General features: G+C 40.5%; 1 protein-coding gene across 1 annotated transcript; it reads left to right on the top strand.

Annotated features, from left to right (window-relative positions):
- The first annotated feature begins 17 nt into the window (after positions 1 to 17).
- On the top strand, positions 18 to 27,282 carry LOC137623255 (uncharacterized). Its single transcript, XM_068354007.1, has 2 exons — positions 18 to 221; positions 25,562 to 27,282. Exon 2 carries the CDS (start codon positions 25,583 to 25,585, stop codon positions 26,015 to 26,017), a length of 435 nt encoding a protein of 144 aa, XP_068210108.1. The 5' UTR covers positions 18 to 221; positions 25,562 to 25,582; the 3' UTR covers positions 26,018 to 27,282.
- The last annotated feature ends 657 nt before the right edge of the window (positions 27,283 to 27,939 follow it).

The following is a 27,939-nucleotide window of genomic DNA, read 5'->3' as shown; positions in this document are numbered from 1 at the left end:
GCGCCGATGTCAAATAAAAACAGTTGTTAAAATGAATGCGCGTTCTTGCAAATTGTCAATTTAATACATGGGTGTCGGTCTGACTGATGTAATCGTTGGTCGTGTTAGTGTTATGTGTAATTAAGATAAAAAATGATGTTGTAGGAATAACCTCAAGCAACATACCTGGTAATCCAAACGGGCCGCAGGAATCGACACACCTTGACTTCCATTTAAATCGGGTATGATTGAGCTTTTCTTTACAGTTGCCTTTACCCTCATTTTCTCCTCATAGATTTCATATGTAGATATAGGAACATTACTTTATTCTTAGATTTAGTATTCAGAACTTGAATCCCTGCGAGTTTACTGCCTCGAGTACCATTGTATTTGAAACGACCTGGTCGACTACCTAAGGTTTAATCGAAGTGGTATAAGGTATCCCTGACTCCTGACCCTATACCTGTTCAAGGGTACCTATGGTTTATGAGTATCTAATTTATCGGTAGCAGGGCTGTCGGTTAAGTTTTACTGTATTACAGGGTACCATTTCGAACAGAAAATATGTTTTCCTGTAGTAAATAACTTGATTTAACCAAATTTGACCTTCAAAACCCTGAGTTCCCACTGGGGGTCCCCCATTATTGGTGGATGGTAAAGTTTTACTTTATTACAGTAGATATAGATATGCATATATATTTCTGAAAATATTAATTTCTGACAGGAACGAGTGTCATTTTCGAAGAGAACTGATGTTTTTCTATGGATTAAAGTATTCTTTTCCCTAGGTTACATTACCCTTGTAATCTCTATCTATATACCAAGGCACTTCCCCCAATTTTGGGGGGTAGCCGACACCAACAACGAAACAAAACAAAAAGGGGACCTCTACTCTCTATGTTCCTTCAGCCTAATCAGGGACCCAACCGAGTTCAGCTGGTACTGCTAGGGTGCCACAGCCCAACCTCCCACATTTCCACCACAGATGAAGCTTCATAATGCTGACTCCCCTACTGCTGCTACCTCCGCGGTCATCTAAGGCCCCGGAGGAAGCAGCAGGGCCTACTGGAACTGCGTCACAATCGCTCGCCATTCATTCCTATTTCTAGCACGCTCTCTTGCCTCGCTCACATCTATCCTCCTATCACCCAGAGCTTTCTTCACACCATCCATCCACCCAAACCTTGGCCTTCCTCTTGTACTTCTCCCATCAACTCTTGCATTCATCACCTTCTTTAGCAGACAACCATTTTCCATTCTCTCAACATGGCCAAACCACCTCAACACATTCATATCCACTCTAGCCGCTAACTCATTTCTTACACCCGTTCTCTCCCTCACCACTTCGTTCCTAACCCTATCTACTCGAGATACACCAGCCATACTCCTCAGACACTTCATCTCAAACACATTCAATTTCTGTCTCTCCATCACTTTCATTCCCCACGACTCCGATCCATACATCACAGTTGGTACAATCACTTTCTCATATAGAACTCTCTTTACATTCATGCCCAACCCTCTATTTTTTACTACTCCCTTAACTGCCCCCAACACTTTGCAACCTTCATTCACTCTCTGACGTACATCTGCTTCCACTCCACCATTTGCTGCAACAACAGACCCCAAGTACTTAAACTGATCCACCTCCTCAAGTAACTCTCCATTCAACATGACATTCAACCTTGCACCACCTTCCCTTCTCGTACATCTCATAACCTTACTCTTACCCACATTAACTCTCAACTTCCTTCTCTCACACACCCTTCCAAATTCTGTCACTAGTCGGTCAAGCTTCTCTTCTGTGTCTGCTACCAGTACAGTATCATCCGCAAACAACAACTGATTTACCTCCCATTCATGGTCATTCTCGCCTACCAGTTTTAATCCTCGTCCAAGCACTCGAGCATTCACCTCTCTCACCACTCCATCAACATACAAGTTAAACAACCACGGCGACATCACACATCCCTGTCTCAGCCCCACTCTTACCGGAAACCAATCACTCACTTCATTTCCTATTCTAACACATGCTTTACTACCTTTGTATAAACTTTTCACTGCTTGCAACAACCTTCCACCAACTCCATATAACCTCATCACATCCCACATTGCTTCCCTATCAACTCTATCATATGCTTTCTCCAGATCCATAAACGCAACATACACCTCCTTACCTTTTGCTAAATATTTCTCGCATATCTGCCTAACTGTAAAAATCTGTATGAATCAGACCCTTGTAATACAGTACAATAATACCGGGCTGTCAAATTTTCTGCAGTAGGCAACTCCATGCTCAGTGGTATCAATGACTGAAGCTTTTGTATAATGGTGGACAGGACTTCCTGCGTGCATTGAACACCACGGGACCTTACTACCCAACCTAACCTACAAGACGTGTTGCTATCTACTTACCTAACATGGGGTGCTAATGCCTCCTTGGAGACCCCCCCCGTATACTGCTGTTTTTTTGGTATTTGGGTTGAGAGAAGGGAGGTATGAGGCATGGCCGTCATAATATACTCAATGACTTGATCCACTGCCATGGGGTACTCAGTCCCACCACTTTGAAGTTTTAACTATATTAGTCTAAGTAAGGAAATAATAAATTCAGAATTATGTAATGCCATTCTTTTAGAGAAAATTGATTAACATGACATTACAACCATATAACTATAGCAAAAACTATGTCAATTATTAAAGGATTTGGGTAAATCGGTTATACTTAAGATAAACCAGACTAAAAGGCATAGCCATATAAGTTTACGGTTTCATTAGAGAACGGTGCAATATTAGTTAGGACATTGGAACTTACATAATTGATGATATCTGTAAATATAATTTTGATTACCATATACTGCTGGCAGAAGCCTTTATTAAAAATGTTTCACTCCTTTTGTCGTCTTAGCACAGGCCACAGGCCCAGTAGTTCAGTAAAAGAGATGGGTGGTGCCTCTGGCATAAGTTATTTGTTCGAACAGCTCAAAGGGGCCAAAATTTTTTATTCTAAACCTCTGTTATTTCTTTTCAGTATTGGAATAAACAATATGATTATGGTTCATATTTATTATGTTAATAGTGAAAGGTTAGGGTAGAAACATGTGTTTGATATATTCAGTCTTATAATGGGAAATGGAAGCCAAGTCCTGGTTTGAACAGAGGCTGGAGCATGAAGCTGCAACTCACCCCTGAAAATAGTGTGCCTCGCAATACTTTTGAGTGGAAATTTTTTTTTTTTCTTTCTGAAACGGTTAAATGAATTTAATCAATAAAAATCTTTATTTGGTTCATTGAAATGTAAATGATAGATGGTGCTGGTTGCAATTTATTCTAAATATTATTTGATTTACTCCACCCACAAACCTTCGATGTCAGGATGCCAGAGAATTGTAAATCAATTAATTCACCCAAAAACAGTACAGAAAAACGTTATTTAGTAGGAGACGAGACAAGTTGAACAGTTGCTTACCCATTTATCGGTGTGTTTTTCTCCGATGGTTAATGTTGGTTTGGAGCATAGAAATTAATATACAATACTGTACAGTACTTTAAAGCTGTTTAGCACACCGAAGCTCTGTGCTGTATTTCTTCTAATGCTCTTTTAAGAGTTTTAAGAGTTTCTTCATTCCAGGGTTTGATTTTCTTTTTGTAGTCTCAAGGCATTTTTCAAGGACTCAGGCTCTACCTGTTGACTCTGTGGCAGTTACGTTAATACTAAACCTCACACTTTGGAGTGACCTTACTATTGTACTCTACATTATAGCAACCTGTTAAGACATATTCAAACTTGTGCAAGCAGTGGTAGCTTATGCAAATAGGTAACACTTCATAGGAAACAAGCAAAATCTTGCCCATAAACTGTTCACTGTTAGGTAAACTACTAGTAGTTGTTTGGTTATAATAAGCAGAACATGAGGTGAGAAAGAACATATAATGGGGTAAAAAAAAACACCACATGGGATAATAAAGACTATAGCAGCCCCTATAATAGTAAGCAATAGAGACTATTGATCTATGTCAAGGTCATCCGATGCTTCAAGATTTTCCAGAGGCCAGGATCTTCACACTCATTTGCATGACAGGGATTAGACAGGTAACTTCTCAAGTCAGATCTCAGCGCTTGTACAATACAAGCACCAAGATACTACTATGTGCCATGCTTTCCCATTCACTCTCCAAAAGCTAAGACATTAAATGCTCCTCTATCCTTGGAGTGCATAAGAGCCAGAAGAAGTTCATTCATCAAAGTAGACGAGTCAACACCTGTTCATTCATTCTTACTTTACAGGGAATTGCCATGTTCTGTTCACGGCTTGGTCAGCTTATGCCCAAGAAGAGGAAGGATTCTTCAAAGAACTTGTAGAGAACCATCAATCCTGTGGTACCCGACGTTAGTCCAGCACCTCTGAAGCAGAGACCTTCAAGACAGTCCAAGGTTATTGAGATATTTGCACTCATTCGTGAGTTCATTTACCTCTGAGGGCAACCACAACTCGTATCAGGAGAAGGATTAAGTCCATCTGTCAGCACTTCAGCACCCCTCAAAGGTCCAACCAGCCTATGCTAGGATCTAATCCTATTTCTCCAATCTGAGGAACTCATGAACCAAACAATCTAGTAGATCCTGCCCCTAACTCTCTTGAAAACGGAAATTTTGCGTGCCAGAGGAGGTGGATCTTCTCCACTGTCCAGTGATTCAATAATAGTGGTGTTGACAACAGGGACCTGAAGGAGACTCGGGCATGAAGGCACGTTCTTGGTCCTGGAGTCTGCTGCCATGAAAGCTACTTCCAGGAACAGCCTAAACAGCTTCCAGTTTCAAATACTGGTTGGGTGCAGTCATATACTTTGTCTCAATCCATAGTTTGACAATCCCGGAACGCGGAAGAAGTTTCCATACTTTATCTTCTCTGCAGCCAGCTTCCCAGTGAGACTTTGGGTCTGAAGAAACATAGGCGAGAAGAACATGCTCCAAATCCTCCAGACAGTTCTCTAGGCCTTAACAATTAATTCTTCAGTGAAGTCAACTAGGCCTGTGGACCGACCGATTCCTTCCAAGATGAAGACTGCCAGTACCGTGCGGTCTGCTACCGTGAAAGAAGACTTCTCGTGCTCAGTGACCCTGAAGGATGCATACATCTAGATGTCCATCCTTTGGTTCTACAGGAAATATGTACCTCCTCTTCATCGTCATGATATTTTTTACCAGTCCAAAGCCCGGAACTTTGTACTTTCTACCGCTCCCGAGCATTCATGTTCACTTATTCTGGGCCTTGTCAAATGAAAGTTGCCTCCTGGGATTTCTTTATGATCCTTTCCTGTCTCCCTTCAGAAAGCAATGCCACGATCTGAGAATTGTGTTCAATTAGTAAGCCCAGTCTCATGGCCTAACAAAGGCTAGATAACAGAAGTATGCTGTTTGAAAACACATTGAATGTTCATAGCAGCAAACGTATGGAGGTAGCGCTGCTGCTCCAATAAGACCAAGACCTTCCAGCTTGACGATGGCAATGTCGTCTGAGGCTTTTTTCGTTACTGAAGATCCTGTTCTACACTGGTTGCTACACCAGTGATCACTCCAGGGTTGTTGGAGCTGTCACTGGTCAGCAGCCAGCAATTTCCCTACCTTCTGGTTTCATTGGATCGGGAAACACGGATGTATCCAAGAAAGGTTGGGGACATTGTTCCAAGAAGTAAAAACCTGCATAGCAACCTGTTGGAGTAGCATTGCATACTTCCCAACAGGGTTTGTTAGGACACCCATTATTAATGGAGATGGGCAGCTCCACTTTTGGGACTTACCAGTATGTTAACAACCAAAGGGGTATTGTTTCAAAGACCCTTTGCAATTAGGCAAGCAGATATGCACCAGAGGAGCCTACAATCTTATAGAATTGTCAGCAAGGTTCATTTCAAACCAGAAAAATGTCCAATCATATATTCAATCACCAAGGGTCATGGAGTAGAACTAGTGGGGTCCGCATATTCCTGCATGGCAGGAAGGCTTCTTGCTCTTTGTGAATCCCCAAAGGACCCTTTTACCTCCCAGTTGATCCTAATCATCATCAGTGGCTCATCATCACCAACTGACTATCGTTAAACCATTCTGCTGTCTCTCAGGGCTCTCCAAGCAGATTACCAATTCATTAATCGCCAACCTTCCTTGGCTGACTGACCAGACAGCCTACATCTGCCTGTCAGTTACCATCTTCGGCTCACAGATCTCCGATTTACCGATCATCGGCAATTCGCCGTTCACCAGCAGTTCATGACTCAGACTTACAAGTCAACCTCTGCCCGTGGTTCCCTAGATCAGAAGGCATACAACACACTTCTCGCTATTCGCCGTTGGCCATAACACCAATCCACTAAACTGATCGACAATCCTCTCGCCGTTCGCCATCACACCAATCCATTAAAGTGATCGGTAAATAATCGACAACCCCCATCAGCGGCTTGTCGACAGGTTACTACTCACGAGCACTCTCCAACTGCAACATAACTATGATACCCACCCGTTAACCATTGATTGACATTCGCCAGACTGATGCTGCTCTAAGGAATAGCATCAATCCCATCAGGGCGCATGGTAGGGTTAAGCGTTGCCTTACTTCTATCAGTTGAAGTAGTTCTCTCCCAGGGAAGAATCCTTACACAGGGTATTGCAGCCCATCCTTTACGCCACGAGTCAAGACCCACCATCAACAATCTCCGATGCGAAAGGATTTGCAAGGAGCTGTCCCTTTGGGTCGATGTCCACACCATGTTGAAGTTTGGACAAGGGCTAAGACCACAGGTCTTCATTTGCACACTGGACCTAAAGGATGCATACTTCCAGGGCCCAAACCATCCATCTTCGAGGAAGGATTGAAGATTCAGTCTAGACAAAAAAGAAACACCAGTTCAGGGCACTGTGCTTTGGTCTTTCCACAGCACCCATCCTGGTTTCACAGGATCGGCCTCTGTCTCCTCCGTTTCTGGACGACTGACTGACCTTAGCAGACTTCGTGGCAACTTTGCATTAGCACCGGAACTTCTGAAGTCTTTTTACCAAGATCGGATGATCAAAGTAAACGTGTGGAAGCCTTCCCTACTTCCCTCTCAGAAGACTGGTGTATCTGGGAATGATTCTAGACACCAATCTCCACAAAACCTTCTCATCAAAGACAGGCATAGAAAAATCTCAAGACCCTTTCTCAAAATGAGAAGAACTCCCACCCCAGAGTGACTATTTTTTTTCCTCGGACACCTATCATCTCTGGCCTGTCTATCCTCCAACTGCTGCCTCAATATCTATTTTCTCCAGGGGTGGCTTGAGTCCGATTGGAATCAGGTCTTCGATTCCTCAGACATTCTAACCCCCGTGGGACCAAAAGTTTGGACGAATCTCAAGGGATGGGTCGAGAATCTACGGAGTAGTATAACCTTCTCATCCTTCCCCACCCCTCGGACTTGATGCTGTGCTTAGACACATCAAAAGAAAGGAGGAGAGGCCATAGTGCTGCACCACACGACCTCAGGCCTCTGGACTGAGTCCGAAAGTACCTTCACTTAAATCTCATGAGAGATGAAGGCCAACTTTCCGGTCCTTCAGCAGCCTCATCAGTTCCTAACGGGCCACTCAGTGAGGTGATGAGCGACAACACCACACACCACATAGAGGCTCACATCAACAAGCAAGAAGGAACTTTCTCGCAGCCTCTTCCCATCTAACAGTATAAATACTAACATGGGCTCAAGTCCATTCGGTATCACTATCAACCTGCTTCATTCCAGACTAGAGGAATTTGCTTGGCGACAATCTGTGCACAGCATCTCGGATAAGGTGTACTGAATGGTCACCTTGTAGCCGACAAAGTCCCAACTTTACGGGGTCCTCCAACTAGGGATCTGTTCGCAACGCCCCTGAACCTCAGGCTTCCACTGCTTCCCAGTCCTAGACCCCAAGGCTCTCTGTCAAGAAGCATGCCAACAACAGTGGGTACAACAACGATGTTTACGTCTCGTCCCTGTTTTGTCTGGAGAAGCGTACTCAAGACGGCTAGAACATTGGTCAGCCTCTCAAGGGCTCTCATAGCTTCGCAATGGCATTACGCAGAACGGTTTCCAAACCTTCTGCAGCTCCTGATAGAGCCTCCAAGATAACCCTCTCCACGTCATTGACAACCACACTTCGACATCTACCACAAGCTATAGCTTTGCTATGATTGTACGTCTGAAGACTACCCAGTACCTCCTCTCTCACATAGGCTTTTCTCAAGAAGTTGCGAGGAGGTTGTCTAGATATCTGAGGAATTCCTCGGTATCAGTATCCCAGGCAAAGTATAACGTCTTCTGTGGTTGGTGTCGTAGGAAAGCGTATCTCTCCACTCGATACCTCTATTCCAGCAATAGCGGAATCCTCCAGTATATGCAAGAGGAAAAGTTCCCCCTTTTCAGTTTCAACAGGTAAAGATGATCACTCAACCTTGAGCCTCACCTTCAAATTGAAAGGAAGGGACATCCCCTCATCGCTAGATCTTTCTTAACTCATGCGGACTTACAACTTGCCTTTTCCCTGTCGGAATTGAGACCTCCCTCTCGGAACATGGTTCAAGTTCTCCTGTCTCTAAGGAGACCTCCTTATGTTCCACTTCACCAGGCAACAAATTTTCACCTGGTTTAGAAGAGTGTCTTTACACACTTTGGCACCGGCCAAATGAGTCTAGGAACTTCATGGGGTCTCTTTCGACATCACCCATTAATGAAAAGGGTGAAAGGCAACGTTCAGTTTCGTCCCCGAGTATGTTGCCAGGCAAAGTCTCCAGAGGTGACGGATCCCACACAAGTCTCCACTCGATAACTGACGATCCAAATCATCTGCTACTGTACCTGGGGTAAGGTATGAGGCTCTACCTCAAAAACGGCAACAACCCACCCGGGTCCCTTCTCTTGTCATCAGCACTGGGAGAGACAGTCATCAATTATGCCCTGAATCCAGATCCTCATCCAACATGTCGACTCACGGTGTCAGGGGCATAGCTATGCCCCTGGCCCTTCTAAGCAGATTACTCTGTGATGCAGGTTTTACAAGCATATGTGTGAATGCTCCAGGTGACTTTCACAACCTTTCTCCTGCAAGACGTGACCCACAGGAACTCGATATGATCTCTATCAGTCCTGTGGTGGCTGCACAACAGCTGGTTGTATACCTCAAGCTCCTTATTGGACAAGTAGCAGAAGGTTGGGGGCACTGTTACCCGGTTTTAGTCTGCGTGAATGAAAAGATTTGACTCGCTCCTACTCTTTTCTTCATCCTCCCCTCTCTTGGGGGAAAGCAGCATCCTGGGTTCTCTGCATAAGCTGACCTCAAACCACTGCAGGTAAACCATGCTCCCTTGTGTATCTGGTATTAAGCTACATAATACTGTTGCGTCCCCATACCCTGGCGAGGTGGTATTGGGAAAGTCTTGGTTACAACAGTTTTTCTTACAAAAAGACTCTGAATAACTTTACCTAGACAGTCACATTTCTAAATATCTCAACACACAGCTTGCGTAGGACGCGGACAAGGGTTTTAGCGAGGTGAAGGGACCCGTTATTTTGAGTACTAACATGCTGAGATAAGGAGCCCTCGGGTAAAGCCAAAAGCCAGATTGGCAGGGATGTCCACCCTTCCTAATGGGTGAGTTACTCCTAAACAAATAGCGTAGGTATGTATTCCAGTTATGGAATAAATGACAAATTTGTAGATAATTTGTATTTTCCTAACTATACAAAGGTTAGCTATTTATACAAACTTTCCCTCCAGCCCTGTCCCCCTTGAAGTCCTACCTCCAAGCGAAGTGAGCTAAATCACCGGTGTGTGAGTCGGAGTGGTAGCAAGCACCCCCCCCCCCCCCCATACCCCCGCTAACTAACAGTGTTGGTAGTTAACCCTCGCTAAATTTAAATGGCTAGTCATTTCAGCTTCGCAGAAAGTAATACTCCTAAATAAATAGCTAAGGTTTGTATCGTTAAGAAAAATGCAAATTATCTACGAATTTGTAATTTTTATTGGTATGTAGTACCAGAACATCTTCCAGTAGACTACTCTCCAGTGCCAGGAACGTTAGCAGCATTCTGGACACCTTCCAACACATTGGTTCTTCTGGATACCTTACCCTTTCTGCATGTTTACCTGTTACCTGATTTACTGATTATTCAAGAGTCTGTTAATAATATTTTTCTCAGGAAAACCCTGTTGGCTCCCTAGTGCCTCACACTGGTTGATATTTGGATGTTCTGATGTTCCTCTTTGAGTCATCAATAAAACTAACCATCTTCTGTTAGTGGCATCATAGAAAGAATGCTTTATTGGTTGAAGCCTTTCTGCAATGGATTGCAGTTCTCTTCATCTTCCTTTATCGTGGGAGCTCCTCTTAGTCTCTGCAGTAAAAGTTTATCACTCAGCCTTTAACCAAATCTTAGACTGAAGAGTTCAGACCCTTCCCCTTCAAAGGATCAGTCTAGGCTCAGGAATAGCTCTGAATAGTCTTCCCTCTCCAGGAACTTGATCCATTTTGGAATATCTTCCAAGTCCTTAGGTCTCTTAAGCGGACTCTACAAGAGCCCTTAATTGGGCAACATAAGATCTGAGCCCTTGGCTACTCACGAACCTGGGCGTTACGAATAGATTTACTGCTTGACATTTTGTATGTAATGAGTCATTCTTAAAAAGTAGAAGGCTTTCCTCTCCTTGTATCTAGAGTATGTGTCCAAGATTCTGAATTTAACTGTGCATACACTAAATTCAGGGTTTCTTGATCTCTTCTTTTCTAGCAGGTTTCAAGATGACATGTTCCTCTAGCTTGAGAGTCCACAACAATGCTACCTAGAGAACTCAAGTCTCCTTGCAGAGCACCAGACTTTCCTGCGCCACAAGGATGAAGATGATATTCAAGAACATTGCTTATTTTGACTCGTGCACCATCATATTTGTTGATCTAACGAGAGGATGGAAGAACCATCCTTAGTTGGAGCACTTGAAGTAAGTGATATCAGATATACCGTAATCTTTAGGAAGAACCTGTGAGTGGCACTAATCCGAAGGCAGGGGTTTAGTACAGTAGACAACCTTCGCTGCCCACTATCTACTGGAGTTTACCCGCAGGTTTCTGGATAACCATATCCTTGGTCTTGCATTAGCTACTCAACATGTTATGTTGTAAACCTATCTCCCCAACAGAATGGTTGCGATGTAAGCTTAGAAGGAAAGGTGAGAATGTCTGGCGTCTCTCCTCTTCTCTTTTTCCCTCCTTTAGGGTGCAGCAGTTGTTCCATTGTGTGCTGGACTGGATGCTAGATGCAGGTAAGCTTCACGACCGAGTAACTTTTTACAGACTGGGAAGTAATGTATGCAAACACATTTCTTATAATGACCATACCTGTACATTCAAACAACATATCCTGTTTTCCTGAAGCTAACTTAGGGTAGCTTTTTGATCCCGTGAAATTAAAACTCACTTACTGGACCTTGTTTCTCATGCAAGTGTAAACCCAGATGGCAGTTTTTCTTTGTTTTTTATTAATTTCTTAGCTCCTACATTATCTGTTACTTTTTGTAAGTTAGCAAGAAGAGGTTCATTTTGAGCTTTGAGAAATTAGTTAAATGTGCTTGAGGTATGTCTAGCTCTGCTGGTTACTGCCAAATTTCCTCAGGTCCCATAACTAAGCTTTTTAATGTCTTGGCATAACATTTAGATAAGTATGCTGAAACTAATATCTAATTAAGTGATTATGCTAAAAGTAGTCTTTCGTTCCCTAGTTTTCTGTTTGGCTTTCCAAGGTCTTGGAGCATGTGGTGCTTTGCTTACAATTTCCAATGGCACACAGAAATCCCTTGATTATGGACAGGAATTTCATGTGATTGGGCATGATTTTTGGTGCTGCCTTTAACTGTGTTTATAATTAAACCTTTTTTTTGTAACTTGAGTAGATATGGAGTTGGTGGGTCTTTTCCTATTATCATTATTGAGTTTTTTTAGTAATAGATTGCAGAGTTGTTGTTGATGGGCACCATATTGACTATAGGAATGTAATATCTGGTGTTCCTCAAGCATTCTTGCACCATTACTTTTCATACTACTGTACAGTATATAGTGTACTTACACATGATACAGTATGTGGTTTGGCCTGGAAAACAAGCTCATAGACCTATGATTGCTGAATCCATTAATAGAGATCTAGCTAAAATTAGTGAATGGTACAAGTTACATGGGATAAGGTTGAATTCTAACAGAACTCGAGTATGATTGAAGGTAGGTCGAGGACAGTGGCTCCTCAACATCCATCCTTCAACTATATACAACTTATTTAAAACTCAGTCTGTTTCTTCATAAATTGCACCTAACATTATCTTATTGGCAAAGTATTTTAAGAATTTTGGTGATCAATCTATCCTGAGAATGATTTAATTCTTTCATTCTACCTTGTTTAGAGTACTGTATTTTTCTCCTGTATGGTCTTCAGCTGCTGAGTCATCCAAATTTTTTTGGCCAGAAATTTGTATTCTATTAAATTTCGTTGTCGTTTAGTTCTTTTTGCAGGTTGCCCAAGATTTTTCATAATTATTCCCACATGAATACAACCTTCGTTCTTTGATAGGAGTTTGATGCTTATGCAGCTGCAACTTGGCAGTTAAAACTTATAATGAGGATTCAGCAGCAGCTGGTAGCCTAATTACCAGCTAGTAGCATGGAAGTCCTGCAGCTCTTGCCAGTACACTGAACAGTCGCTTTGATTCATGCTGCCAACTAACTGTAACATGATATTGGCTTCTCTTGCAATTTGGCTCTCTAACGTCTCTTCTTCTTCTGTTTAGAGTGTGTGTATGTATACTTGCCCATGCCAAAGGTAAATATGTAGACCTCGGGAATGTCGGGAAAATGCAGTACTTTTATGAGTGGCAGGGAGGTAGATCCTCATACTGTACCATGTGCCATTCATGCAGGGGTTATGTGTGCCACTTGGATTCCTCCTGTGAGGACCATAGGGAGTGGTCACCCTGCCAGTGAGAGGTGTATGGCAGGAGGCGGGAGCAGGCGAAGCACAATTCTTAACTCTGGCTCACCCTCAAGGTCGAAGAAATTGGCTAGACCTCTTCCTTCAACCCCTGGTACTCTGCCCTCTAACGCTTCCCTTTCGGTCTCTTTGGGAGATAAAGACTAGGAAGAGTGGGGACAAATTAGCTCTTGGACAAGTTTTCAGGAGACTTGCTGGTTTCCTCTAAGGACACAGAATAGCCTTTTCCTTGAGATGAGTTATCTAAAGTTTCATATCTTGTTCCTTTTGATGATGCTGTGCTACGCCTTTGGACTTCCCTGAGGTTACATGTTGCTCCATCCGGAGAGAAGGTAGCCTAAGTGCTTAATCCTTTGAAGGGGAATAATGCTTCAGTACCTCATGACCTTGACATTGAGCCTGAACCCAAGCTGCTGACTTTGGAACAGACTTCCCAGATTAACCAACCCTCTACGAGTTCTACAAAGAAGACGATATTGTATTGGGAGGAACAAGTTCACTTTCATGGAAGAAATACTGTAGTTCTTTTACACTTGATGAGAGCTCTCTCATATCTTCTTAACAGTGTGCATCCTCTTTGAGCATGTAAGGGGGTTTTTATTCCGATTTACCTTTTACCTATAAACTTGTTGCTTTGTCCACTCTTTCTTCTCTGACTAAATCGGAAAACCCTGCCTCACCAGACCTTGTCTTTGCCCAGCACTCCCACACTATTATTGTATTATCATTACCACTAGCTAAGCTTCAACCGTAGTCGGAAAAGGCAGATGGTTTAAGCCCGAGGGCTCCAAAAAGGAAAAATAGCCCAGTGAGGAAAAGAAATAAGGAAACATTGAATAGAATGTCTGAGTGTACCCTCAAGCAAGAGAACTTTAACCGATAGTGGAAGACCATGGTAAAGAGGCTGTGGCACTACCCAAGACTAGAGAACAATAGTTTGATTTTGAAGTGTCCTTCTAGAAGAGCTGCTTACCATAGCTAAAGTCTTGTACCCTTAAGGATCTTGATCATCTGGTTGGACGTTCTGGTATGCGTAAGCTGCCAGAATACATCGCGAAAGTGAATACTTCCTTAAACCTACCACTGTACGTGAGCTACGGGGATTCCTGGGACTGGTAAACTTCCAACGGAAGTTTATCCCCATGTGCTCACAGATAGCCAAACCATTATCTGTAAAGACTGGAGAACGTAAATCCCAAGGGACCAGAAAACCGAAATGGACTGTGCCTCTGTGCGCTTGAAGGAACTGATCAAGGAGGACATAATGTTGTCGTACCCTGACTACTCCGCTGATGCTAAACCCTTGGAGTTGTTAGTTGATGCTTCGGGTGAGATTGCTGGTACTTGTCTGTGCCAGGATTCCTTGGAGCATCCAGGGGAGCGTTGGGTGATAGCGTACGACTCCATGACCTTCCTTGACTGCGAGACCCATTACTCTACCATTGAGCGTGAGTTGGCTGCTCTGTGATAGCGAGTGAAAACCTTCAGGGCTTTCCTCTATAACCAGTCTGCTGCGGCATTCTGTTCACCTGGACAGTAGTTAACAATACAAGTTAAATTCGGACAGGTCCTCAAGTGTTTGGGCTTGACAACTGTCCACCATCTTCATCATGTCATGAAGATACATCAGGGGATGGTAATCAGAATGAATCACAAAGAACTGACCATTGAGGAAGGCCCTGATGTATCTTCATGACATGATGAAGATGGTGGACAGTTGTCAAGCCCAAACACTTGAGGACCTGTCCGAATTTAACTTGTATTGTTAACTACTGTCCAGGTGATCAGAATGCCGCAGCAGACTGGTTATAGAGGAAAGCCCTGAAGGTTTTCACTCGCCATCACAGAGCAGCCAACTCACGCTCAATGGTAGAGTAATGGGTCTCGCAGTCAAGGAAGGTCATGGAGTCGTACGCTATCACCCGACGCTCCCCTGGATGCTCCAAGGAATCCTGGCACAGACAAGTACCAGCACCCAGAAATTTATCATAAAATGAAGATTGCTATACAATGTGCCACTTGGATACTTTATTTGAATTAAAGAATCCTGTATTGAAGCCTATTAAAGATAGGTGGCGTTAGTTATTTGGACTTCCTTCTGCTTTTTAAGGTGCTGGGTGAGGGGAAGCAATGATTTACTGTAGAGGACTGTTAGAATATTAGTGCTGTGGACACTTAAGTGAAAAAAAAAAATACTTTAGTGTTTCCATTAAGATTGAAGTTTTCTTATGCCACCAGCTTGGAACTTTGTCTTGATTATAGCTACCAAGGTTGGTTGCTGATGATAACTTTTGTGTCCGGATATTTATTGTAGTGGTGGTGTTGTTTGGTGAGATCATTGGACCACCCAGGCAATAGCAATGTACACACTGTGGCATTTAATAATTTACTATAATTTGTAGATATTTGTAACATGGCTTTAGGAAGTTACAATACTGTATATGATAGGCTATTTAGCCATCCCTTTTGAGTGTAGCACTAGGGAGGATTAGCCTTTTCTTAAAATATTACATTTTTTTTTTGTTTCTCTGATATAAAGGTGATATATATATATATATATATATATATATATATATATATATATATATATATATATATATATATATATATATATATATATATATATATATATATATATATATATATATATATATATATATATAGTGGAACCTCTACATGCGAATTTAATCCGTTCCAGAACCAACTTCGGATGTAGAAATTGTTCGGATGTCGAAACGAATTTTCCCATAAGAATACTGTACAGTACATTGAAATAGGATTAATCCGTGGTTGAACCCAAAAACCTATGATAACTTCTTAATAAACTACTACACATAATTTTCCCATGAGAATAATGAACATTAAATTAGATAATAGACATGTAAATAAGAAGAATAGACATGTAAATAAGAAGAATTAGCAAAAAAATGATAAATAAGAAACAGGTTTTTAGCGTCACTTTACCTTAGAAACTCCAGCGCAGGTGTTGTTCGTCTTTGCTACGCAGAGAGGAGAGAGGAGACGGACGGACGGCGAGGAGGTAGAGAGGTTAACTACAATAAACGTAACACTACCGTAACTTATTCTAACTTACACTAAGTGAACTTTAACATAACTTAGCTTATTTTTTTTTATTTTTATATTTTATAATTTTTTTGTACATTTTCTTTTTTTCTCTTTGATGATTACGTAATTTTAATCACTATCACTTACATTTAAAATTGACTGAATTTCTTTTGCTTCACTCTTTTCCGTTTTCTGTGTTTCACTTTCTTCCGCTTCACTCTTTGCCGTTTTCTTCGGTTCACTTACATCCTCTTCATCGCGAGTTCGCTTCGCAGTTTTTTTAAAGAAAGCATCGATAGATAATTGCTTGGTACGGCTTTTCAGAATGTTTCGAAAGTGAGTTAGGCAAATATCATCGAATTGAAAAACTACACGACAAACCTGCAATTTCTTTGGATGGTATTTGTCGATGAAGTCGACCACGTCTTGATATTTTCCTAACACCTCTTTTATTTGCGCTGAACCTAACACATGTTCTACCTCCTCGCTCTCTTCCTCGTCATCACTCATGTGCTCCGACATAGCATGGAGTTCCTTGAGCTCATCCGTCGTCAGTTCGTCGTGATGCTCGGCGACGAGTTCCGTAACGTCATCTGCGTCTACTTCCAGACGCATGGACTTGCCAAGGGAGACTATTTCCTCTTCGGCTTCCGCTGCACCGACCACGGGATCAGGTTCGGGGTCAAAACCCTCGAAATCTCGGGGAGAAACTGCATCAGGCCACAGCTTCTTCCATGCAGAATTGAGGGTCCGTCGAGTTAATCCCACCCAAGCCTGATCTATGATCTTCAAGCAGTGCACGATGTTGAAGTGGCCCCTCCAAAATTCACGCAAAGTTAAGTTGGTGCTTTGCGTGACATTAAAGCACTGCTTGAATAAGTGCTTGGTGTACAGCTTCTTAAAATTAGAGATGACTTGCTGGTCCATGGGCTGGAGGATAGAGGTGGTATTTGGTGGAAGATACAGCACCTTTATGAACTTGAATTCATCGAAGATATCATCTTCAAGTCCGGGGGGGTGAGTGGGTGCATTGTCAAGGCATAGCAGGCACTTTAAAGGCAATTTCTGTTCATGAAGATACTTCTTCACAGAAGGGCCAAAAACTTGGTTTACCCATTGCACAAAGAATTGCCTAGTGACCCAGGCCTTCGAGTTGGATCGCCAGAAAACATGAATCTGATCCTTATCGACGTTGTGTGCTTTAAAGGCCCTAGGGTTCTCAGAATGGTAAACAAGCAAGGGCTTGACTTTAAAGTCCCTGCTAGCGTTGGCACATAGAGCAAGAGTCAACAGATCCTTCATTGGCTTATGCCCAGGCAATTTCTTCTCTTCGGCAGTGATGTAGGTTCGACTCGGCATCTTCTTCCAAAACAGCCCGGTTTCATCACAATTGAACACCTGGTGCTCTACGTAGCCTTCTTCCTGCACGATCTTTTCGAAGTTCTTAACAAAGTCAGTTGCAGCCTTTGTGTCCCCACTAGCAGCCTCTCCGTGGCGAACAACTGAATGAATCCCGGACCGTTTCTTAAATTTCTCGAACCAGCCACGAGATGCCTTGAAATCATCTGAGGAAGGCTCGGTTGAACTCTCCCCAGCATCACCCCCAGAGCTCTCCTCCTTCAAGTCCGTAAAGATGGCGTGCGCCTTCTCGCAGATAACGGTTTCGGTGATGGTGTCGCCAACGATCTCTCTATCCTTAATCCACACTAGTAGAAGTCGTTCCATCTCTTCTATGATAGGGGTACGGCGTTTGGAAATTATAGTGATCACCTTAGAAGGTTTCACTGCTTTAATAGCTTTCTTCTGTTTAAGGATTGTCGAGATCGTCGACATATTACGGCCATACTGTTTAGCAAGTTCACTCACGCGGATGCCACGCTCATGTTTTTCAATAATTTCCTGCTTAATTTCTATAGAAAGCATTTTCTTCTCCCTTTTCTCACCACTACCACTACCACTGCCAAAACTAAGCCTTTTTGGACCCATGATTTACGTAAATTATCGTTAATGGATGCACGTAAAAAATCACGATTAATTCACAGTTAATATCAGAACGCAAAGAGCACAACCGCAAGAAGCCGACGAGAACAGAGGACTGACCCAAGCCGCGCTAATTGAGCGTCCCTCCGAGGTCGATGTGCTGCCTTCTATCGGCGGAAATAAAAAACACTTCAGGCGCTATGAGCACTGACTACGCGTACGAGTATTGTTTACTTCGGGTGTCGAAAAAAACATTTGGGTGTAGAGTCGGAACGTGTTCGAATTGTACTTCGCGTGTCGAAAAATTCGGATACTGTACAACCGGTACGACGAAAATTGCTTGCTTCGTGTGTCGAAATAAAATTCGGGTGTAGAGTAAAAAATTTGCTCGAATTTTACTTCGGATGTTGGAAAATTCGGATGTAGATACGTTCGAATGTAGAGGTTCCACTGTATATATATACAGTATATATATACAGTATATATATACATATATATATATATATATATATATATATATATATATATATATATATATATATATATATATATATATATATATATATATATATATATATATATACACACACAGTGTATATATATATATATATATATATATATATATATATATATATATATATATATATATATATATATATATATATATATATATATATATATATACAGTGATACCTCGGTACTCGACCATAATCCGTTCGAGATCCGTGTTCGACCTCCGATTTGTTCGAGTACCGAATTTTTTTTCCCCATAAGAAATAATGGTATATATTCTATTCCGTTCCCAAGCACTCGAACAGGCCCAAAATATTAATAAAACGTGTACCTAAACAACAATAATTATCTAAATGTGTATGAAATTGGTCAGAAAATCCTATAAAACAATTTTAAACCATTTACTGTACTAAAATAAAACAATTTTAAACCATTTTCTGTACTGTAGTGAACATACCTTTGAGCAGCGGTTCGATGGCATACAGGGATGGATGTGGAGAGGATGGAAGGGGGAGGTTACTGCTTGGAAGGAGAGTCCCCTTCCATGATGTGGCGGGGTAGTTCTCCTTCAGGAGTTGTTTCTCTCTCCAATGAAAGGGTGGGCAGATCTATTTCAGGGGTTTCTTCTCTTCTTTGTCTCTTCTTTGGAGGAGAAACAGGCTTTGATGTAGCAGCTTTCTTTTCTTTTGTGAAAAACTGGTCTATTGTTAATTGTTTCTTCCTCCTCTGCAGTATTCTTCGAAAATGATACATGACACTATCATTAAACATATGCACTGCCCGGTTTGCTACTGCAATTTCTGGGTGGTATTTTTCAGCAAAAGCCTGCACATCTGCCCACTTGGAACAAATTTCATTGATGAGAGAACTTGGAACATCCTCCCTTACCTCATCCTCTTCTGAAGATTCCTGCTCCACAATCAGATCCTGCTGCTGTTGTTGTTGCAGGTGCAACAATTCCTCCACAGTCAACTCGGTAGAATGGCTTTCTACAAGCTCATCAATATCATCCTTGTCGACCTCAAGCCCCAAACTCCTGCCCATGACAACAATTTCCTCAACGACATCAGTGTCATCAGAAATTACAGGGGTAGCAGTGCTTGGACCCGCCTCTGGTTGGAAACCTTCAAACTCCCTCTCTGTGACACATGATGGCCACAGCTTACGCCAGGCAGAGTTCAATGTCCTATAGGTCACACCTCGCCAAGCTTGGTCAATCATGTTAACAGAGTTGAGGATGCTGAAGTGTTCCTTCCAGAATTCCTTTAGGGTCAACTTCGTGTCACTGGTCACTTCAAAACACTTTCTGAAAAGGGCCTTGGTATAGAGTTTTTTGAAGTTTGAAATGACCTGTTGGTCCATGGGCTGGAGTATGGGAGTAGTATTGGGGGGCAAGAATTTGATTTTGATAAAGCTGTATTCTTCTTTCAAGTCATCCTCGAGACCTGGAGGATGTGCAGGAGCATTGTCCATAACCAGAAGACATTTCATTGGCAAGCTCTTTTCAATGAGGTAAGCCTTAACCTGGGGGGCAAACACTTCGTTTATCCACTCAGTAAAGAATTGTCTTGTGACCCAAGATTTAGTGTTCGAGCGCCACATAACTGGTAGTGCACTTTTACAAATATTATTTCGTTTGAACACCCGGGGGTTGTCCGAGTGGTACACTAACAAGGGTTTGATCTTGCAATCGCCACTTGCATTTGCACACAGCAACAATGTTAGCCTATCTTTCATTGGCTTGTGACCTGGCATCTTCGTCTCGTCCTTGGTAATGTACGTATTGGCTGGCATTTTCTTCCAAAATAACCCAGTCTCATCACAATTAAAGACTTGTTGTGCGATCAAATTTTGTTCATTTATGTACCGATCGAATTCCCCCACGTATTTATCGGCTGCAATTTGATCCGAACTAGCTGCCTCCCCATGCCTAGTAACACGATGAATACCTGTTCTATTACGAAACTTTTCAAACCAACCCCTGCTCGCTTTAAATGTAAATGAATCACTTTCACTGGTACTCGGACTTTTCTTCACTAATTCTTCATAGATATGCAACGCTTTTTCACAAATGAACGCTTCACTAACACTTTCCCCGGCCAACTGTTTTTCTTTAATAAATATTAAAAGCAACTTTTCCATCTCCTCAATCACTTGTGGCCTTTGCTTAGTTACCGCCGTAACTCCCGTTGCAACATTCGCCTTCTTAATCATTTCTTTATGCTTTAAAAACGTAGAAATGGTCGACTTCGCCATTCCGTATTCTACCGCTAAATCGGACACTCGTACACCATTCTCATATTTCGCTATAATTTCCTTCTTCAACTCGATCGTTGTTCGCACTGTTTTCCTCTTCTCCTTCCCCTTAACACTCATTACTTTCTTGGGACTCATTATGAAAGCTAAAAAAGCAATTAAAAGCACTGAAAATCACTAAATCACAACGAATGCTGATCGCGCGTTGTCTGAGTGACGCTCTCGAGAGAACTGATGCTTCCCGAACAAGCGAGAGTGGCCGAGATGGCGCGATCATCACAAAGCCCATGCGGTCGTCACGTGTTCGGCTGGTCGAGTACCGAATTTTTGGTCGAGCACCGCAGCAAAAATTTCTCGAAAATTTTGGTCGAACTCCGAATTGTTCGAGTATAGAGTCGTTCGACTACCGAGGTATCACTGTATATATATATATATATGTATATATATATATATATATATATATATATATATATATATATATATATATATATATATATATATACTGTGTGTGTGTAGACTAGACATGTAGAGGATTGATTCCTAAGAGGTTCTGTAGGGAGATATTTATGTTTCTCCTGGTTATGTAGACCTGTATTTTCATATCAGTTTCCCTTTTTTTAAGCCTCTTTCAATATTTTTTTCTCACACCACATCCTGTTTCCAGCATATAAATACATTGAGAAAGTAATTTTTTTCTCCTAATGTTCTTAAGGTTTACCTAAACTCGAAAAAAATCATACCTGGAAATCATACTGCTTTATTTATTTAGAATCCTGCTCAGAATACGGTAGAGAGAGATTTTACAGTATACTCAAGAAAAAATAATAGAGAAGTAAGGTTCTAGATGGGTCCTCTTGCCCAGTGTAAAATCAAGGGGTGGTGCCCAGTGCCCATTTTATCCTTGATTGTTTACCTTTTACTCAGAGTTGGGTATTCCACCGTTTCTTTTTGTGTAGTGAAATGGAGCGTGGTTGGCATTCGGACACTAGGCAGTCACGTGGTACATCTGGCTACTGTCCGCAAACCACTACAGTACATCAATTTTTCATGACTAGCTCCACAGATTTTATGACAGAATCTGGACCCCCACGAACCTCCTTATACAAGGCCAGTCCAGTAAGTAACTTGGGAGTAGCATGTCGAGTAGCAAGCAAAGTCTGTTAATGCGGGCCAGCGGGATAACTGTGGTTTGCAGCCTGTGGCCAGATGTAGCACACAGACTGCCTGGTGTCCGAGTACAGAACACACTCCAACATTCACTATAACGTACTGGCCGGCATTTTTTTCCAGAATAACCCGGTTTCATCACAATTTAAAGCCTGTTGAGGAAGAAACTGTTCTTCCTTTATATAAGCATTAAATTCTCCTAACAAAGCTTTCAGCTGCAGCTTTGTTCGAACTTGTTGCCTTGCCATGTCTTGTTACACGATGTATACCATTTCTGTTTTTTAATTTTTCGAACAAACCTCTTCTGGCTTTGAACATAAATGTTTCACTTTTGGCACTTGTACTAGGCATTTTCTTTTCCAGGTCACTGTAAATTTGTAAGGCTTTTGCAAATAAAAGCTTCACTAATTCTATCACCGGCTAACTCCTTTTTCCTGATGAATTTTATTAGCAGCTTTTCCATTTCCTCTATTACCTGCGACCTTTGCTTTGTTGTTAGAGTCACACCTTTTGCAACATTAGCTGCCTTTATCACTTCTTTGTTCTTGAGGAAAGTTGAAATCTTTGATTTTGGAATGTCTTACTGCGCAGCGAGATCCGAAACACGAATGCCATTTTCAAATTTAGCAATTATTTCCTTTTTTAGTTCAGTTGTTGTTCTCACTGTCTTCCTCTTCTCTTTCTGTTCACTCTGGCTTTCTTTGGACCAATTATGAATGCTCAGAGTTAATGAAAAAAAGCACAAAAATTCAGATTAGCACAATTTAAAACATAAGGGAACGCGTGAGTGTTCATTTGATGGCAGGCTGGCTCAAACTGACGCTGTGAAGTTGGCGGGGATGCTGTTCGCACTGGTTTGGCTGGTTGAGTTCCAAAAATGTTTTTGAATTTGGAGACATTTTGAACTCAAATTTTTTGGCAGATTTGCTGGAGTTGTGAGTTTTTCGATTAACGATGTTCCACTGTATCGGCAAGAGGGGCTTGGCTTACCTGTCACCAGCCGATAATCACCGATTATTGCCCATACCTTGTTTCAAGTTGTAACTGCTGAGTTCCAGCTGCACTTGAATCAATCTCCTATTAGACTTGGTTTTGTATAGTTAGGAAAAATACAAATTACTTTTAAATTTATGATTTCTGACCAAATGCATTTGGATCTTCCCAGACAGCCCCATTCTGTACGTTGTACTAGGTATGCAGTTAATTTTAAGTCTAGCCTTTTACACAATATTCAATTAGTTTTGTTCCAGCTGTGGCCAAAGTGTGGAATTATCTTCCTAATCTGGCTGTTGAATTAGTGGATCGTCAGAAGTTAAAACTTGTTACAAATGCTTTTCTTTTGAACAGGTTGACATAAGTCTCTTTTCATAGATCATATATGAAAGATCTATTTTAACATTATTAGTGATCTTAAAATATTTTTTATTTTTTATTCCTTACTTCTCGTATAGTTGATTTATTTCTTTATTTCTTTTCCTCTCTGTGCAGCCTTCCCTTTTGGAGCCATTGACCTGTAGTATCCTGCTTTAAATGACTGTGGTTGATGTCAAAGCTAGTAATAATAATAATTATAATAATAATAATAATAATAATTAGCTCTGTATCTTCTTCGAAATTTAACCATTAGTACTGTATACCATACACAACTTTTTTAGGCCTAACATGTCACTCCATCCATGAAGTGCCATAGAGACATGACATAGCCTTTTCTCGGATGCACTTTCACATCAAAACTGCACACAATAACACAAGTTTCACTTCCATTATAAAAAACTTTAAATAGCTCTCATCAACTTGGCATCTTTACAATGCATTTTCAACACCATCAGCAGTGCCTTTCCACCAATTTCTCATCCATGTAAGCGATATACAGCTTTTCCCTTTTCCTTCAGTCTTCTCTCACAACATTTTCATAGAAAACATGTGATCCTCACACCCTCATCCTTTCCTAAACCTACAGTTTTTCCCCCTTGTCAGCCCTTGCCACCTGCCTTATTTTTTTTCAATCAAAATCCTACCATACACTCTCCCTGGTATTGTATACTAAGTAATGTTATGTCAATATAATTCTTTTAGACCCCTTTATCAATTTTAGCTTTATACTAAGGAGCAATTATTCATCTCATACATTTCTTTAGGATCTCGCCATCCTCCAGACGTACCTTGCAAACCCTGGGCAGTCGCTCAATTACACTTATCGCAATAATTCTGTATCTTTATTTTAATTCCATCAACTTTAGGTGTCTTTCTTACATCATCAACAATTATTTCCACAAGTTTTACACTATCCCTTCCAAGTCTTGCTTCACTTAGTTCAGTCTCTCTTCTATTCTGTTCGCTCAATAAATTTTCAAAATGGTCGCTCCAACAATCCAGGACTGCATTACATCCAATAGCATCTCTGCTCTTGCATTGTTTATTTTGAGATCTATTTGTTCATTAACCTTTTTCTTTGCAAGTATTTCCTTGTAAAACCAATTTGTATTCTTCTTAAAAGGATTTTTCAACTTCAGACTTTTGTTCTTATAACTGGTTATCTTTTGTCTTTCATTTTTCTTGACTACTATTTCCATCTTTTTGTATGCAACTCTCTAGTACCATGCAACTGAACATTAAATAATCTATTTTTTTTTCCTTCATCATATCTTGTATTGCCTATTCCCTTCAGATATTACACTAGCTTCCCTTTTTTTTGAATGCTCCAATCCTTTGAATGTGATAATAGTATGACTTGCCCCTGTGGTATAACCTTCATTGTAATCATCATCAACATTTTTTATGTCTATTTTTTCTTTAAATGGGTCTATACTTATAATGATCTCTCTCCTCTCTCTTCTGTCGTATACCCATTATGTCTGAATTCTCATTGGTTATAGGTCTGTTTCATTTTCCTAGGATTGTCTAAGTCTTCCTTAAGGACTTTGTCCACTTACTTCCATATCTAGTGATTTTCTCACCAACTGTCTCTCCTCCTTTCTCATCCCAAGTCCAAACCATTAACCTTTGACCTCTTGTCTTTTTTCCAGCTTCTGGACACTAAATCCCTTTGCTGACTCCTTATTCATGAGACAATCTTCCCATCTTTAATCTAGCCTTGAATCTTTATATTCTGTAGTCACACTGTTTCAAAATCTCTTTTTTCCTTGTTAGTGTTTATGTTTCTGTTGTATTTGGTAGTACAGGCATTAAGAACCTTTGTTTTATCCAACAGTAAGATATTATTTTTACCAGTACAGTATTCTACCTATCTCTCCACTACATCTGTGGTGTATCTACTCTCTTATGATACTCTTTTAACTTCTGCTTTACATTTTGTTAAATTCATAATTTTGTACTGTACTATACTTTATTAGGTTAAGAATGGTTTTGTTTAAGTAACAGATTTAGAGCTTTGTTGTGTCATTTATTTTGTAAAAGAAAATTTAGTTATTTGTTGACTTCAGTGGTGTAAGGATCTTGTTAATTTTTTATCATACAGTATACAGATGTGATTTTGACTGGTGTCACTCTCTTATCAAGTATTGCTAAGGAATTGTTTTGAAATGATGACTTTTTACAGGAACTGGAATCCAGTAGTATAATGAAGCGTCTGAGAGAGCAGACACCTGAAGAGGAACCTCTTTCCAAAAGGATAAACAATCTCCATTTAGATGGATCATCGGTCAATTTGTCGTCTGTTGCTTCTCACAATCTCCCAATGAACAATCCACTCCTAGAGAACAACATGAATTGCTTACAGGAAAGATTACGGAGTGCGGCGGAAGCAGCTGGAGTATCAGTGCCGGGTGTCCTGAATGGTGTGTCAAATGGACTGCTAAATGGTGTGGCTCATGGACACAATGGGATAGAAAGGATTGCTAGTGAACTCATAGCGAGGAGAGAAATGCCCGAATCATTAAATATTCTATACCCTAATATAAACCCCACTCCAAATGACGCTTATTTTGGTTTTAACAAAGTATTACATGATCTTCATATTGAGAGGTTAAAAAGATTAGGAAAAATACCACTTTAGGAATTATAGAAAAGTGAATCTCATAGCTTGCGTTATTTGTCATTCATCTATCCTGAATCTTTTTCACTCCATTGAGTCTGTGATAGTTGCATGGCTTCCCATGGACCTTTCTTTAACCATATAAGAGAAAAAGCAGTTGTATTTTCCTCTATTTTTAAATATCTTTGACTTTTGTGATAATGAGAAATCCCACGTCTTTCTTTACTTGTAACCTTCTGAGCGTGTTAACGATACTAGATGTGTAATGTCTGTACAATGATGATTATAGTATTGTATGCTGTATATTTTTATGTATGGTACTGGAAAACATCACTTTTTTATGCAATACAAGTGATAAATTTTAATACCCTTTTTTCATTACATCCATCTTTATTTCTCTTACTTTATCCTGTGGGAAATTTATAATTGTTGCATCTGTTAATTGTACAATAGTATATAAAATGGTTATGTATATAAAGTATCATTTGTATATACTGTACATTTAGCTACAAGTTTCACATGTTTAAATTATAACCATACTGTACTACTGTTTCATGTCTGTCTACCCAGTCAGTTATTTCTATGGGTAGTGTAGAAAAATGGACTAAGATTACACCAGACAAGAACTTTTGATCTTAAATACAGTACTATTGGTCTGAGCTTGATAACCATAAATTTTCAATCAAAACCAGTCAATCCAGCTGCAATTGGGTCCCAACATCAGCTGGAAGTCAAAGATTAGCAAAAGAAGTACTAGCTAGACAGACTACTTCATTATCCTCCAGTCTAGTGTGCACAGATTTTACTATACAGTACTTCCCAAATGCCATTTGTTAGCACTGAGCTAACTTTCAATAATACAGTAGATACATACACTACCACATAGTAGTGAACTTACTTGTACTGTACATAAGTACATTAATTTCATTTTATGAGTAGTTTTAAGACTTCAGTCATGCTGACAGAGCTGATGAAAGATTGGCAAGTTATGTTTGGGGAGGGTTTCACATTATTGTTGAAGGAAAGTACAATTATTTGTACTGGAGGCAGAGAGTATATCACATAAGTTGATTAGATAAGAAATGAGGAAGATTGGTAAGAGCAGTATCATAAAAACTGTGCCCTTGAAAATTAATGTATTTGAGAGAATTATCAATCTGTATTTGAAGATTTACTCTTATGAACATTTTAAGTTTTGTTCTCATTATAAATAATTGTGTTAAGCTTATTTGTTAAATGAAAAATTACATTGTATCAGAAAAAGTAAAATAAGAATTTTCCAAGTATGAGATTGGTTTTAAAATCACAATGTGCAGGGAACATTTATTATTAACTTATTTATTGAAATTTAACTTGAAGGATGTCATTGAATTCTTGAAATTTGTTAATTTTTCTATAGGCCAAGATTACAATAATTGTTGAAGAAGGATTTTGTTTAATTCAGCCATTAAGGATATTAGTGTAGCACATAGAAAAATGACCTCATGCCATACTACTATAGTGTTCTGTCCTAAGACAGGTCGTTTCATGGATTAGTCACTCTCCATATATCTCTATTCCTGAGCAACTCTTTTAGCTCTTTGTACCTTTTGTCTCTCTTCTGGTCACTTATCATTTACTGTACTTCCTTTTCCTTCCTCTGAGTTCGTCCTTCAAATTTACCTTCTATAATGTCCTTCCGTAATCTATCTACAGTATCTCTTAAAATGTGTCCCATCACATTAGGGTTCTCTCTTCTCGTGTGAAAAGAGAATCTAGCATAATTCTTTTGTAATTAATTTTGAAGCACATCTTCAACTTTTATTATTAGTGTATGATGTATTGTTCTTATGAATTGAGACTCCTTTCATTGCTGCTCCTTTTAGATTTTATACAGAAAACTCCCATCACATCAGCAACAAATTACTGTTGAATTTCATCTTCATTTACAGTACTTCATTTCA

The sequence above is a fragment of the Palaemon carinicauda genome, chromosome 30, assembly GCF_036898095.1.
Source record: "Palaemon carinicauda isolate YSFRI2023 chromosome 30, ASM3689809v2, whole genome shotgun sequence".
NCBI lineage: Eukaryota > Metazoa > Arthropoda > Malacostraca > Decapoda > Palaemonidae > Palaemon > Palaemon carinicauda.
Note: the sequence above shows the minus strand (reverse complement) of the source record. Positions and strands in the feature narration are given on the sequence as shown.

Coding starts and splice junctions, on each gene's coding strand:
- LOC137623255 (XM_068354007.1), top strand. CDS start 25,583: ATGAAGCGTCTGAGAGAGCAGACACCTGAAGAGGAACCTCTTTCCAAA.